We start from the raw sequence: 16,696 nt of genomic DNA on the forward strand, positions 1-16,696 counted from the left end.
CTTTCCAGAACTCCATACTATTCAGGGCTCTAATCAATTCCCCCATGTTTAAAGCGCCTGAGATATCTGCATTGGCCCCCTCTGACACTTGACTCAGACCTAGCAAAAAAAAGGACTCTCAGAATCCCCACCCCTGCTCCCAACTCATTCTTATACAAATTTTCATAAAAATTACAAGCTCTTTCACGTATTTCTGCATGACTAGTTAAAATATTTCCGGTCTCAGAACGTAAAGCATGCAAAAAACGTTTTTGCCCATTTTTTTTTTTCCAAGACTAAAAAAATATTTAGATGGTGCATCCATCGGTTCAAGACTTAAAAAACGAGAACGAATCAGAGCTCCTCCTTGGTTTTCAACCCCAGCAGGTCTGCCTAAAGTGTGTTTTTCTATTCTGAAATCATTTCTGTATAATTTTGATTACTCGCTGCATCAGCTAAGTTCTGCAGTTTAAAATTATCTCTGTCTCCAGGCTTTCCATAAATTATCTTAACTCTGTGGTGAACATTGCAAAGTGTACTGTGGACAAAGCTGTCCTTATTCGTACCTTTCCAAAATCCCACCACTGCTTTAAATCTTGAAACGAACCTTTTTCCTTTTTCAAACTCTTCCCAAAATACCTTAAAGGACCGGTCCTTAAAATCCTTATTACCCAATATTATTTGTGTTAAAATGCCAATAGGCACTCTGAGACTTAATTTGATTTAGAAAGAAGGAACACACAAACCATATGATAGTCTCAGAAAAACTTACTGGAGATACTAACACAAGCTTTTAAAAAATACCCAACAGATGTTTAAAACTATAAAAAGCAATCTCCTCTTGCAAAGAGACAGAAAACTATCACGAGCATGAGCCCATTGGATACTGTTCCTCTGTCCATCATGAAAATGCCGCCAAATATCACACAGATATCATTCATGTTCATGACACTTAATAATACGTTCACGGAGGAAGGCATGTGAGTCTCAATATGACCCTTCCTGTCCAATATGACTTTCTGTGCAATAAATCACCACCTAAACAATAGATATTCTTCAGTATTACAATTTTGTATGTGGGAACCTAGTTGTACCTAGGAACAACAAAATCTTTACCAATGCTGATGTTGGAGCATAAACCACAGAATAAAAATGTAAACACATATTTTTCAAAAATTGCTCTTTAATGTTTTAAGAGTCCTTCCTTTCACAAATCCTCATCAACTTGATGTGAGTAACTGGACAAAAACTTTTTTGAAAATAAAATTGCTACACACCACCGCTAAAGTGTGGTGTTGTCGACTTAGAACAGAAAAAACCCATCCTATTCCTGCATCCAGGTCAGCAGGCATTTTTAACATCACTGTTGTGTCTCTTGAAATAAAAGCAACATCTATTTTTTTTCTGCTTAATAACTTCCAAAAACTTCAGTTCCTTTTTTTGCTATTTCTTGCAACCATTCACATTCAAAGGACTGCAATACCACACTCTCAGTCATGCTCAAAAGTAAAAAACAAAAAGACAGAATGCTTTGAATCATAATTCATTGGAAATTAAACTTTTTCACTGCTCTATGCTATCTCCCAAATCCACGTTAAGTCCCTCCAAACTATTTTCTTTAAACCAATACACCTTCTTTATTTTGCAAACGCCCTTCAGCCATAAAACATTTATTTTTTTCCACAAACTGTCCCTACATCGGGGAAATACTCATTACCTAACACTCCTCTCTTATTTTTCGTTGACTTAAGGAACCGTTTAATTTCACCTACATCATAAATCAGCGGCTCGGAAAACCCTCCTCTTGTTTGACTCAGAAACAACACTTGAGTCAGATAACCCCTATCACTCTCTGAGTCGATCTGATCAGAGGCACCTTCAAGATCCGTTTTCTTCAAATGCTGAAAATCACAAACCTTGTCTGACTTCTTCCTTTTCAGTGGCACCTTAAACACTGTTTGTTCCATACCAGTTTCATTAGGCCCACCATCAGCCTCCCGCCGAAAAAAACGATCATCCCCCTATCAGTTTCCACAACTCTTTTAATCGCTTGAACTCTAACCTTTGTCCTCCCTCGTCTTCCAACCTCTTTTGTACTGTTGGAATATCCTCCTGCACTGAGAACCACATGTGTTCTCTCCGCAAGTCCCCAGCACTATGAGCGCATCAGGTTTCGCTTCACCGTTGCCACCGCTGCTTCCACCTCGGCTGCTTCATTGGCTGGCGGCTCACCGCCGTTAGCTGCACCTTCCGTGCTAGCTGTGCCTTGTTTGTTGGGACAGGCTCGGGCCAGATGGCCGACCTTACCGCAGCCGTAGCATTTAATCCTGTCGGTGGTTATAAACACCACATAGTCAAAAATCATCCACTCGGAAATTCAGCACTGCAAGGTCTAGGTCAGCGTCATTGTTCACAATCATGTAAACTGAGCGTCTGAAAGACACAACATGTTTCAGTAGAGGAGAAATACCACCAATTGGAATTTTTTTAAACGAGGAGACCACTTTTCCATGGCGAGACAATGCCTGCGTTAATACATCATCACTAATAAATGGCCGTAATGCGTTCGAGAGAGACTCTATTTGGCGATAATGAAATTAGGTAAAAGAAAGGTAATTTAAACCATCAATTATAATTCCTCTCTGAACTAACTCGTTAGGCCTTTTCTACTGTACTTAAAAAGATAACGATAGCACTATTCATCCTTGAGGCAGACAACGGACGTTCTTATTTCCCACAACTTCACCCACAGCTAAACAACAGCTCTCCACGCTCACTGCAGACGCCACTTTTACACACAGTGCCGCAGCCGCGTTGAGTGAGCTCTCCAAGACCCGCACACACCTGCATCCGCCATGGCTTCCCCCTAAGCACCCTAAACCCCATGCCTAAAAAAAAAAAAAAAAAAAAAAACACCCAAAGAAAGAAAAAAAGAAAGAGAAAAAACAAACAACTCAAACACGAGAGCCACCACTCACGCGCCACGCTCACTCACAGCATGCAACGCACACACAGACAGACACAGAGACAGAGGGCAAGGAGCAGGGGAGCAGAGAGAGAGAAGAGGCAGAGAGACAGGGGAGCAGAGGGCAGAGACAGAGAGAGAGAGACGAGGGCAGGGCCAGAGGGCAGAGACAGAGACGAAGAGAGAGAGAGAGAGAGCTCAGATTCATCTCCATACACTGCCAACTTCATACAGACAACAAGTGAACATCAAAACACTTTCTAAAATAAACTAACATCTGCAAGATCAATGTGTTGTAATTTCAAACATTATTAAAAGTATTACTGAACCAGACAACACTGGTGCATTACACAAAATATCCTTGGCAGCATTAAAAGCATGAGCACATTCTGGAGTCCTAACAAATTTCTTAGAGGTTTTAAGAAGGTCTGTAAGTGGGAACAACAAACAGCGGCAACGTTTTTACCAAAACCTCTATAGTAGCCGGTCATCCCCAGGAATCTCCGCAGTTCTCTTTTGGTTGTAGGATTGGGAAATTCAACAACGGCAGATATTTTTTCCTCCACAGGACATACCTGTCCCTGCCCAACCTTTTTGCCTAAATAGGTAACAGCCTTGGCAAACTCACACTTGGCCAGGTTTAGTGTTAGATTGGCAGCAGCCAACCTATCAAACACACAGTTCAACTTTTCCACATGATCCCTCCACGTAGGTGAAAAGATAACAATATCGTCCAAGTAGGCCTCACAATCAGTAACCCCGGACAATACCTCCTGCATAAGCCTCTGAAATGTAGCTGGTGCGTTTCGCATCCCAAAGGCCATGACCTTATATTGCAGAAAGTTGTCAGGGGTCACAAAGGCGGAAATCTCAGATGCTCGAGCCGTCAAAGGAACTTGCCAGTAACCTTTGAGGCGATCCAATTTAGGTGACACCGGAACTGCGATGAACCCACCCGGTCAACACAATCCTCTAACCTTGGTAAGGGGAAAGAGTCAGGCTTAGTGATGGCATTTACCTTACGCTAATCCGTACAAAACCGCAATGAAGAATCTGCCTTTGGCACCAACAAACAAGGAGAACTCCAGGGACTCTTGCTAGGTTCTGCCAATCCATGGTGCAACAGATACTCCACCTCCATCCGCATAACTTCTCTCTTCTTGGGGTTAATCCTGTAAGGATGTTGCTTAGTGGGTACAGCAGTTCCCACATCAATATCGTGAGTTAACACGGTGGTTTGTTGTGGTTATATCTGAAAATAACGTGGGATGTTCTTCCAAATAGTTTTTAACAAATCAAACTACTTTGCTCCTTAGAAGGTCATGCTCTTAGTGGGCAAGATGAAACTCAGTGCGTAAATTTATTGATGTTAAAACATCAGCATTCTTCAGGCCAATACATGACATCTGAGCATCATTTACTTCCAACCCATCTTGCTCAGGGCAGTAAGCAAGAGACATAACAGGATGAACAATATCAGCAGGAGAAACAACAGGTGCAGACTTAGATGACTTCGACTCATTCCTGGCAACATAGGCCTTCAACATATTGACATGACACACCCGAGTCTTTCGTCTCCGATCAGGAGTCTCGGGATCACATAATTAGTTTTCACTTAGCTTGGCTAATCAACAATGTAAGGTCCAACACACTTAGTTTGCCACGCAGACCCTGGCACAAGTGAGTAGAACCATCACAGACTCTCCAGACTGAAATTTACGAGAAACACTTTTCTGGTCATAACGAACCTTCATTCTAGCCTGGGCAGCAGCCAGATGTTCTTTAGCCACCTCACAAACCCTCTGAAGACGTGCACGGAAGGAGCTGACATATTCCTGTACAGTCACTGATAATGAAGGTTTAGAGACCAACTGCTCACTGAGCAATTTTAAGGGACCACGAACTGTGTGACCAAAAACAAGTTCAGCTGGGCTAAACCCTAATGACGCTTGCACAGACTCCACGTGCTGCAAACATTAACAAAGGCAGCCCTTCCACCCAATCTTTGCCAGAAGCAAGGCAATATGCACAAAGCATGGACTTGAGCGTTTGGTGGAACCGCTCAAGTGCACCTTGTGACTGGGGGTGGTAGGCCAACTTGAGGTTTGAAGACTTACCCCAAGTTCTGTCAATAGGCCTTTAAACAACTTGGAGGTAAAATTAGTCCCCAAATCCGTCTGTATGATCCTTGGCAAACCAAAGACAGAAAAACCTCACCAACTCCCTGGCGACAATGTTGGCTTTTAGTGATCTCAGGGGAATAGCTTCAGGGAACCATGTCGCCGCACACATCGTCAAAATATATTGATGGCCTGATTTAGCCCTCGGCAATGGACCGACACAATCGAGAATCAATCTCTCAAATGGTTCTCCCATCACCGGAATTGGTTGTAATGGTGCTGGGGGAATCCATTGCTTTAGACTGATCCCCGCCCCCTGACATACATGACAAGACCGACAAAATTCTGAAACGCTGGATTTCATACTCGGCCAGAAGAAAATACCTTTGAAACCCTCTTGAAAGTTTTAGTAATACCCAGATGACCTGCGAGCACATTCTCGTGGGCCAATTTTAAAACCTGGTTTCGATAACCAGAGGGTAAAACTATCTGAAATAATGTATTCCAGCAAGCCTCATCATTGGAGATAACTAGACTGTCCACCGCACGCATCAAAATACCTCGTGCCCAAAAAAACACAACCTTAGCTTCAGGGGGCTTTTCCACTAGATCAACTGCTGCATCAACACAGTTTTCCTCAAGCTCGGAATCTAATTTTGGGCAACTGCCAACTGTTCCCTTCCAACTCTTAGAGGACCCAGTTCACTGGTTTGATGGAATTAGGACTCTGGGACTTGAATTACTCGGAGTAACAAATAACTTACATTCCTCAAGTTCTAAAGGGGAATTCATAAATGATTTAGACAAGTCAATAACATCCTCAAACTTCCGGCTCTGAGCACGAGTCACTACACATGCAGGAAAAACTGAGGGGAACAAACTAGCAACATCAGATGTTGCTGAAGATTCAGGCGTCTCAACCACTGGCCCCTAGAAAAAACCTTACACCGGCCAAGGTACCATTACCCCGCCACAAGACCAACTCCCTCCACAGGCACAACTCTGAGCGCACTCCGAGCTCAACAAACTCCCTGAAACAAGATCAGAGGTTAGACAAACGGTGTGAAAAGGTAACCTAACAACCCAGTTCAATGCCACGTGCTAAAATATCAGGCCAGTTATGTTTTCAGCAAAAACGGCAATACGCCTCTCCCAATATAATTAGACTGTGGCAGCGCCTGTGTCCCTGAGAATTGTAATTGGTCTTTAACTCCGACTCAGCAGATAAAAGACACAAAACCCGATATAAGAAAAGGGCTGGTACAACGAAGCAGCACTCATGCTTTCATTAACCTCAGAAGGGTTGACAAAAGCAACACTTTTAGCTTTCCTAGACGAATTTTTCTGCCTCCAAGACCTGCACTCAGAAATCAAATGGCCTGGGTCAAGGCAATAAAAACACACACACGCTTGTCACCCGTACGTTTTGAATCATACTTGTGAGAACTCTGATTTTGGATGACCTGCACGAACCGACTCAGTAACTGCATCATCAGCAGGAGATGGGTTTCTACTCTGACGCAAGGAAGGAAAAACACTTGTGCGTTAGCACAAATTCATTGGTGATAACTGCAGCATCCGACAGCTTAGTTACCTTCTTCTCATTAAGTGCACAAAAACAATATTCTCCGGCAAACAACTTTTAACATCTCCACCAGAAAACTAACTTCGAAAAGTTGTTCAAATGTGGACACTTTACTGGAAACAACACCATTTGTCAAAGAGACCCCTTCTCTCTGGCAAATTCTACAAATGTTGTTTTTGTTTGGCTGCTTTGACATAGCCTCGAAACTTCTGCCGGTATGCCTCAGGTACCAATTCATAAGCTCTAAGCACAGCAGTTTTTTTTGTTTTAACAATGTCATAATCTAATGAAGGTCTGTTCAATATGCAAGGAAGAGCAAACTTCCTGGGCTTTACCCTCCAAATTACAGTGTAGGAGTAAAGCCCACATAACTTTTGGCCCACCTAATGTTTCACAGCTACGCGTTTCAAATGTAGTGAAAATAGGAATCTACTTCAGTTTTCACGGAATTTTGGAACCAACGGATATACCTGCGAACATCAAAAACTTGCTTCCCTGCTCCATCACCAGGAATGAAGCAGCCTGGAGGGCAGGACTTGGAGATGTAGCCCGGAGAACCTCCCAGACAAAGGAAAAGGGGTCACTGGAACATTATCAGACAAAAGCTGTGGAGCAGTCAACCGACACTCTCGTTCACGATCAATCTCTAACTCAAGCTCCCGCAACCGCAACATTTGATTATCATATTCCTGGTTTTTAACCAACAGATCTAATTCTTTCAATTTAACTGCCCATGGAAGCCCACCTGGTGTCACTCTCAGGAAAGGGGAGTGACTTTACATCAGAAACCGTCACAAAACAGGGGTCTTATCTACACTCCCACCCTCCTCAGACTCATCAGGTAAAATTCCTTGCTCTACCAAGACCTTTTGCAATTCAGCTTTAATGATACGCTTAGACGCATGTCTGGAAACTTGAAATATTAAAAAAGTCAGCCACTTGTAACAAGTCATCTTTACGGCACTTGGTCAAATACCTCCCACAACCAGGTAGGACAAGAGTAAAATGAAACTAACCCTCACAAAGCCATACTCTCACTCAACGTTCTTTTCTCCTCACAACAGTAGGATAAAAGAGTAAAGAAAGCAGCCATACTCACCAAAGTCTTCTCCTCCAAACAGAAACAAGCTGACGAGCCCCCAATTTCTTACATACCTCCCCAGTCTAGGGATGGGAAGGAGTAATAAAGAAAATGGTGGAAAAATGGAGAGAGTTTTTCCCTTCTACTGACTCACACAACAACGTAATTGATGTGAAAACAGAATAGAATTTATTAAACACAAGGAAGCAAACATAACTTCAGGAGGGGTCCAGGCCAACATAACAAACAAAACATACTAACTCCCAAAAACAACCTAACTAACCTACAAAATAAAGAGAAAACAAAATACAAAAGGATTACCCTAACTCCCTAACTGATCTTAAACAGGAGAAAAAGTAGAATCAAAATAAATGGCAACCACCTCCCTACAGCTTCCCATGAAAACTAAAGAAAACAAAATAAATCTTGGTGCTAACAACAAAAGAAAACAACTCACATTTGGGTTGGATAAAATCCTTACACAAGAGGACTAATAGAAATTCTTCAACAAATTTCTAATCATCACAACTCAACCACAAACACTAGTAAAGCCAGCAGAAGGTACTCTCGCTGCAAATCTCCCCCCTCTAGGCATCTCAGCTCTGCCTTTTGTCTCCAAGCATTTCCTCTAGTGGGCCAATCAGGGTAGGGCAGTCATCAGCAGAATCACCCACTAATTGATCTTCACCTGTTAGTCCTTATCAGGGCTTGAGAGGGAGAGAGCACTTAAGTAGGCCCTGGGACGTAACACTGTACCTGTTTGATTTTCCAGAGTGAATATGTAAAGGCCGATCATCACTGCATTCGTCACTAATGTGAAGATTAACATCACTGTCTTCACGACTGATTCTGATACTGAAAAACACAAGAGTGTGAGAATGATTTGATGAATAACACTTTCATTCTGACAGAAACAGAGCAGACTGAATAAAGACACAGAGAGACATCTGAACACAGAGGGGCTGTAAGGCTATTGTTTTTATGCATTCAAATAATTAGACATGCTAAAACACAGAATTTGGTAACAATAATAAGGTGAGAAAAAATAAAACATTTCATAGGGCTCTAAACATGAAATTGTGTTAAACTTTTAATAAACTGATATTAAATTGTATAGTTTTCCTGATTTTAATTTATGAGATATACTTTTTGATTCATTTTTATTCCAGAAAAAAAAAAAAAAAAACAGAATTTGGTAAAAAAATAAAACATTTCACAGGGCCCCCAAAAATCTCTTTTAGCCCTGTAAAGTCTGAATCACATTTTGTATGAATGTTTCGGCTTCATATAGTGAGAATACGAAGCTCAATTTAATTATTTTTTCTCACATTTCTTTTTTCTCACATTTCTCAACACTAAAGTCACTTTTTCAAAACTCTTTACACAGTTCTCCTAAGCATCTTTCTACTTGACAAAGCAGTTCATTTCACAATCAAAATGCATTAATCATCCAAAAATCTTCATTAATGTCTCAAATCAACTCATTCTTTTGTAACACTAGCAAAGGTTTAATCAATCAAACACACTTTATCAACACAATGACCTAAAAAACACTAACAACAGGCAGCATTATACAACGCTTTCTTTTGTAAAGTTTCTTTACAAAACAAGAATAATACTCTCTACTGTTTATAATTCACTGCAGTGTATGCTACACACTTCATGTTTGCATTACAGTACAACATTATTCCAATGTTTCCTCTTTTGTGTAGATGGTAATGAAAGTGCAAGACTAACACTTGTGAAGATGTTTAGCTACATGCAGCTGCCTTGAAATTATTTGATTTTCTGCATTCAGAATATTTTTCTATATGATATTATTGATAAAATGTTGCAAATTTCTGTCATATTGGTTTCTGTACTGTGCTAGGTTTTAAGCTGAAGTTTAACAGTGTTGAAAACAGTATGTAAGCATGTGCAGATTGGCTTGTATAGTACAAAAGCTTTGCTGGTGTTTGTGTGGAAGTGAGAGAATAATTGATGTAATTTAACAGATGTCGTCAATGAATGCATTTTGTGCCAAAGCAATGATAAATGATCCAGAGTTTAGCCACAGAGACTGATGTTGTGCTCACTGTGTGAAGAGTTTTAGAAAAAGTGACCCAAGTATTATATATAAAAATCTGTAATTCAGAGACTCAGTCTGAATCTGCCGCAGATGCTGATATTTCTATGATGAAATTCTGATTCTGATGCTTGTGATGTAAATCAGTGAGATCTTTATAACAGCATTTCTGAAGATCATGTGACACTGAAGACTGGAGTAATGATGCTGAAAATACAGCTGCGCATCACAGAAAAAAATTCCAGTTTAACAGAGATTCACATAGAAAACAGCTGTTTTACATTGCAATAATATTTCACAATTTTAATGCATTTTTGATCAAATAAATGCAATCTTGAGCAGAAGAGACTTCTTTCAAAAACACTAAACACTGATGTGGTGAGCCCAGGCTTCTGTGTGTAGTTCAGATGAAAACGGATTTCAGCAGAAAGAGTGTGCGAGATCTTAATATCATATGTAGATGTTGATGTTTGATATAGTTGAGAACATTAGTAGCACAGAGCCGCTGACAGCGTCTATAATGTCTAATGAAGTCTTCATGTTTCTAGATGAATGAGTCTCTTTGTAAATCCTGGATCAGTTCTAGATTCAGCTCACAGTAATATTCCTCAGTTCTGAGTATTTCTGGATTATTTTGTTGTTGTTGTAAAGGCAGAGTTCAGCTCTAAACACTTGGTTTCAGACTCATGTTTACATTCTTGAATGAGGAAGACATGTTTTTGAAGGACTGCTGCTGTTCTTTATGTCACGTCTGAGGAGCAGCTACTGAACTCATAATAGTGTTACTGTATGAACTAAAGTAATTAAGCAGAAGAACATGTCTATATTTACATGTGAATGAGTCATTTGACAGGGTTTTTAGTTATAATTACTATAGCAAATGAAGATTTTCAACCTGAAAATGAAACCTTTTTTCTTTTTCTCTTTTATTCGCTTTCTTTTTCATTCTTTCATTCATTCTTTGTTTTTTCCCCTTCATTTTCTTTTTTATTGTTTTGTTATTTTTTGCAATTCATGCAATTATTTTTTTCTTTATTTTTCATTTTCTTTCATTTTCTTTCACGTCTTTTATCCTTTCTTTTTTCTCTTTCTTTTTTATTGTTTTTCTTTTATTTATTTTCTTTATTGTTTTTTTTTTACTTTTTTCTTTATTTTTTTTATTTTTTCTTTTACATATTTTTATTCTCCATTTCTTTTTAATTGTTTTTTTATTTATTTTCTTTATTTTTTTATTGTTTTCTTTTTCTTTTTTCATTTCTTTTTTTTGTTTCATTTCTTTCTTTTATTCATTCGCTGTCTTTAAATACACTCCAGTGTTTTACGTTGTGTGTGTAATGTTTTATATTGTATGTCAGTAGCATGTCATTTTTAGTTTATCATTCACATGAACCCCCCTCATTAGTTGTTAGACTCATCAACATTAATAATTATTCTTGATGTAGAAAAGCGTTGATGGATTTTTATTATTTTTAATCTTCATTTTTATTTTATTTTCTGTCGATGGCATTTTTAAAATGATTTTTAATCTTAATTTTCATTTTATTTTCTTTCTATGGGATTTTTATGATATTTAATCTTCATTTTATCTTATTTTCTGTCTATGGCATTTTTTAAAAATGATTTTTAATCTTCAGTTTTAGCTCAATAAATGAACTAAACTAGAAAGCAGCTGCAGCTCACAAACAGATGCACAGATGAACACAGCTCTTGTTGTAAATGCATCGCTTGCAAAATAAATATTACTGTCTTAGAAATATGAGTAAAACCAGTCCTGAAGTCACATGATTCAGTAAGTGTGATCTGATTTCAGAAATCACTTTGATTCTGTGAATAAGTCATCATCATATTACTGTGTTTCTGCAAACACTGCTGATTAATATAATATCACAGAGACGCTGACGATTAATATAATATCACAGAGATGCTGCTGATCAATATTAATATCACAGAGACACTGCTGCAGTTCAGCAGAGATCAGATCATAATTCAGCAGATACTCACAGTTGAGCCCATCACTGTCATAGCATTTATAAAGCCATCTCTCAGTTGTTATCATCATCAGTAACACTGGTAAAATCACAATCATGATCAACCCTAAACACAGGAGAGCAATTATATTAATGCTGGATATCATAATTCATCATCAGATTACAGTACATCATAACCAACATCAGGCTCAGTCAATAATGAGTGTTTTAAAGTGTCACTAGAGAAGAAATAAAATGTCAATAAAATGACCACAAATTAACAAAAATGATTATGAATATGAACTCACCTGCTTCACCGCCAGCTCCAAACGTGTAGAAGAGGAGGATGAATTGTAAAGTCGGCAGAATTTGAAAGGTCATATCAGCAACAATGCCAAATATTTGAACTATCCGTCCACTTTTCTTCCCAACCTCTGTAACTAAAACTAGAAGAAACAGTTTGATCATTAACATCTGATTTGATAATTTGATTGAAGCTGTGAGTCATTATAAGAGCAGAATTTAAAACAACAACAAACAATACAATCAACAACAAAAGCAGATGGACTGCATGGAATTAAATAAAGTGACTGTGTTCCTAATTAAAAAACTGCATTATGATATTTAAGAAAAAGACCACAATTCACTATATCTATTAATACTCTAAACTATCAGATATGAACATTAAAATCTGTTTGTATTTCAGCATCAATATCTAGTGTGTATTGCATATAGATTATTACATTACAGTTTTTCTCAGTCGCTTTGACACTTTTCTTCAAAGAAATGTCATTGGTCTGAAAACAATTAACAAAGCATCTAAACACACTCTTACCAAACTCTACACACACACTCCAGCAAAATGATTATATTAATGTACTTATTAAAAGTAAATACTGACATCAAAATTACAGATGTGTTCTCCATTGAATTTAAAACAAATGTTCAGCTATAGATGCACAAATACATTAATGAAAACATGTTTATTGTAAAATTCTCCAGGAGGGAGTTTTATATATTGTAATTTTGCCGTGGTTTTGAACCGCTCTGTATATGTACATTATACAGTGATCCACTGCTCTTCTTCCATTCAGAATAAACTCGAATGTTCTCAAACTTCAATTCTGAAAACTGTTTGAACATCTAAAGAACTGAAGTCGTCCCAGGAGGACTGCAAACATGCACTCGATCAACCAACAGTACAATGATTATGAGCATAGAAGTGCCTAGAGTTAATAACTCTTCACATCTGCCTCCACCTCCACCACACTTCACACACCTTTCTCTTCACATATTCTCATTCTTTTCATGCTCTTTGTATACTTTCCCTTTTTATAGTTAAAGCAATCGTGTTAAATGTGTGAACAATTAGGAACCACGGCATTTCCTGCAGTGTGTGATATTTTCCTGATATTTTAAAGTTTTAATTGCCTGTGTTAACTGTTATGAGAACATCAGATCATTCTGTGCAGTGTTTTGAGAAAATGATTGACGTGATTTGAATGAAATGATTGAAAACGTACAATCTGTTTAGGATAATTACAAGTGTAAACTGTTTTGAGACCGGTGACGTGTTTGGAGAAATGTGTCAAATCCATTGAGACAAACTGTGAAGTGATGAAGGACGTTCAGATCAGAGTGAATCAGACTCAGTTTCAGTGTGTCTCTGGTATCTGATGACTGACGGGAATGAATCACACAGAAATACTTACTGTAAGTGATTTTGCAGAGGCAGCACACAAACACTATCACAAACAGCACTATTATCATGGCTCTTTCAAACACATCATAATTCAGAAGTTTTTGCCAAGCACTTGTAAAAAGAGCTGAAAGAAAGGAAGAGATGAAAAAGAAGCTGGAGTATTATCAAATATACACACAGCCAAAATATAAACACAGGTAAGAAGCATGACAGACACTCCTGTCATTAAACTGATATTGTTTTTAATGTAAATCATCTTGCAGTATTGTATTTCACTGACAGTCTGTTATCATCTGAGGTTCAGTGTTTTGTTTTCTGTTCCTGATACTGACCCCGTGACCTCTGTGCTGATCATATGAGTGGTAGTTTTAGTTTTAAACTCAGTAGAGTTTGTTGATATTTTAGTGTAACAACACAGATTTCATTTATAATCAGCTGTAGATCAGAGTCTGTTTAATAAGATTGTGAAGTGATTCAGTCCTATAAACATAAAGAGATTCACTGAACACATGTAGGATCTGTATGAGCTGCTTCATGTTTCCGCATATGTTATGATTCATGTCAAGTTATTGTTTCAGATTGCTGCAGAATATTCAGAATATTACAATCCGATTCTGACAAGCAAAGTTTTTTTTTTTTCTGTTAATGTCTACTTTAATGTGTTCATGATAATGAGGGATATTTACCTGAATAAACAACAACTGAGAGAACTAAATATTCCACAACATAACTGTATTTCAGAATCAATGATTTGATTTTGCCTGTAAAACAGAAAATATTTAATGATTACAATCACAATATCGTTCACAACATCAACAAACTAAAAACAAACTGCCACTAATACACAATTTAATGAACGTTGTAATCAATTCTCTTCTGGTGAATGACTCACACAAAGATTAAATGATGTCTGAACATCTAGGTATATAGTATCTCCACTAATACACAGATCAATGAATCATACCTGTAAAATGATGAATATCTGGCCGCCCAGAGCAACAGGAGAGGTCTCAGAAAATAAAAGAGCACAACAACAGACCGTCTCACTCACAGATCCTGTAACAAAATGATAATAATATATCTGCACTAACAAAAAAATAATATTTTACTCACATATTATAATGCATTGCTAAGCAATCAGCAGTGAAACACTGACCTTCAGAAACACCCCAGAGGACAAAAGCTAGAAGCATCAGAACATTTGGACAGAAGACTAGAGACATGTGAAGACGGAAGACGTCTAGAGAGAGAAAACACAAAGAACTCATATTCAGTCACATGGTAAATTATGATTGAATTAAATATTCATCCCGCTGGTAACACTTTAGTTTAGGGACCAGTTTTCACTGTTAACTAGTTGCTTATTAACATGCTTATTACTAACATAGTGGCTGTTTATTAGGGCTTATAAAGCACATATTAATGTCTTATTCTGCATATTTTAAATCTCTTAATCCTGTCCAATACCTAAACTTAACAACTACATTACTAACTATTAATAAGCAGCAAATTAGCAGTTTATTGAGGCAAAAGTTGTTGTTAATAGTTAATAATGAGAATTGGTCCCCAAACTAAAGTGTGACCGTCCCACTTTATATTAGCTGTCTTATAACTTATGTGCTGTTCACTGTCATTTTAGACCCAAAAGATGATTGCTAAAATAAAAATAAAAATGTCCCTTCATTTAAATGACATGAAACTTCATGACTTGGTCAACACTTACTAGCTCTGCAAAAAATACAATAATAATAATAATAAATTGGAATGATATCTGGTTGCATGTTACTGGAGACACCGCATTTAAATGAATGGGAAAACAATAAAATAGATACTTTTTCTTTTTAAATTGTCAAATAAATCACTACATCCACCACAAGCAGAACACAAAATACACAGAAATGAAGTGTCAGCCCTTTCACAGGTTCATAATGCAGAACGCTCGCACTCACATGCACACACATACCTCCAAAATCAACCTTAGAAACCAGTGGGAGACTATAAAAAATAGCTTCTGCTACATAATTTGTCCAAATTTGCCAGCGCCTCCCCAAACCCACAATGGCTCTTACATGATTTGTCAAATCAAAGTCAGCTACAAAGAAAAACAAGCACAGAAATGATGGAGTGACACCACAACACATCCATGATGGAGAATAAATGCACACACACACACACACACACACACACACACACACACACACACACACACACACACACACACACACACACTTATTCACTCATATAACACCATATTCAGGTTTGACTGTAATAATGTATCATATTTGCAAAAAAAAATGATACTCTCAATGTACAAAATGCTAAACTTTGATTGTCATTTTATATATATATATATATATATATATATATATATATATATATTTATAATTTGTTATAATATTGATTTATAATGTAACATAAATCAACATAAATCTAAAAAAAAAAAAAATAAAACTTGTGAAAAGATCTGTCTTTTTTAAAGTGAATTTTACGTAAAATAAATTTTATATAAAATAAAAAATAAAATAAAAAAAAATATTTTTTTTTACATTTATATAAATATAAAAAATACAATAAATCCACCCAAAACTGCAGAAATGTAAAAGAAAAATATTAAATTACATTATTATGGGGCATAATCATTATTAAATCATTATTCAGTTAAGATCCTGTCTGCTATACACTATTATTCAAGGACAGGATTTTAATTTGTCTCACTAGCACTTGGGGGTGAACTAAGGATTCAAATGCCGTCACAAAAAGGGCAGAATTAAGCAGAACTCGGACTCATCCCCAGTGAAGGACCAGGATGTTGAACTGGACGCTAGCAGCACCAGCGTAGCAGTAAAAGGCTTGATCTGGCTTGCATCTGCACAAGCACTTAGCCAGATCTGGACTCAGGCACTGGATGTAATGAGAAGTGCACTGCACAAAAGGAGGAAATTTAAAAGAATGTAGGGTTTTGAGGGCCAAAAAGCTGCGTGCTTTTAACATGGAGGCATTAACAATAATTTTAGCGATGGCCATTTAAGGCGCATCAATGACCTTTTATTTTATGGCTTTGTGTGGCTAATGCCAGGGAAGATTCATATATCTCCTGTTTGTTTTATTAACTCTGTATCACTGTCTTTACAGGTAAGCTAATTGTTGGCAGTTTGTGGATCAGTGTTGGGATATTAATGTTGGGGAGATGATTTGTTCATGGCAGCTTTCCTGATTCGGTAGGTTGTTTTTT

The 16,696-nt window shown here is 37.6% G+C and overlaps 1 protein-coding gene and 1 long non-coding RNA gene across 2 annotated transcripts in view; both read right to left on the reverse strand.

Annotated features, from left to right (window-relative positions):
* Positions 1 to 8,453: 8,453 nt before the first annotated feature.
* On the reverse strand, positions 8,454 to 14,243 carry LOC122136445. The gene is made up of 5 exons (XR_006154130.1): positions 14,151 to 14,243; positions 13,475 to 13,588; positions 12,071 to 12,208; positions 11,797 to 11,889; positions 8,454 to 8,585 (listed from the first exon to the last, which is right to left on the reverse strand). It is a non-coding gene; the product is annotated as an uncharacterized LOC122136445 (long non-coding RNA).
* Positions 14,244 to 14,422: 179 nt separating this feature from the next.
* Positions 14,423 to 16,696, reverse strand: part of LOC109079879 (butyrophilin-like protein 2) — a 9,964-nt gene continuing 7,690 nt past the window's right edge. Inside the window, exons 4-5 of the mRNA XM_042721133.1 lie at positions 14,621 to 14,704; positions 14,423 to 14,520 (exon numbers count right to left, since the gene is read on the reverse strand). Of these exons, the coding sequence (XP_042577067.1) occupies positions 14,423 to 14,520; positions 14,621 to 14,704 (182 nt within the window). The remainder of the gene's footprint in view (positions 14,521 to 14,620; positions 14,705 to 16,696) is intronic.

This window comes from Cyprinus carpio, chromosome B3 (genome assembly GCF_018340385.1).
Source record: "Cyprinus carpio isolate SPL01 chromosome B3, ASM1834038v1, whole genome shotgun sequence".
Taxonomy (NCBI): Eukaryota; Metazoa; Chordata; class Actinopteri; order Cypriniformes; family Cyprinidae; genus Cyprinus; species Cyprinus carpio.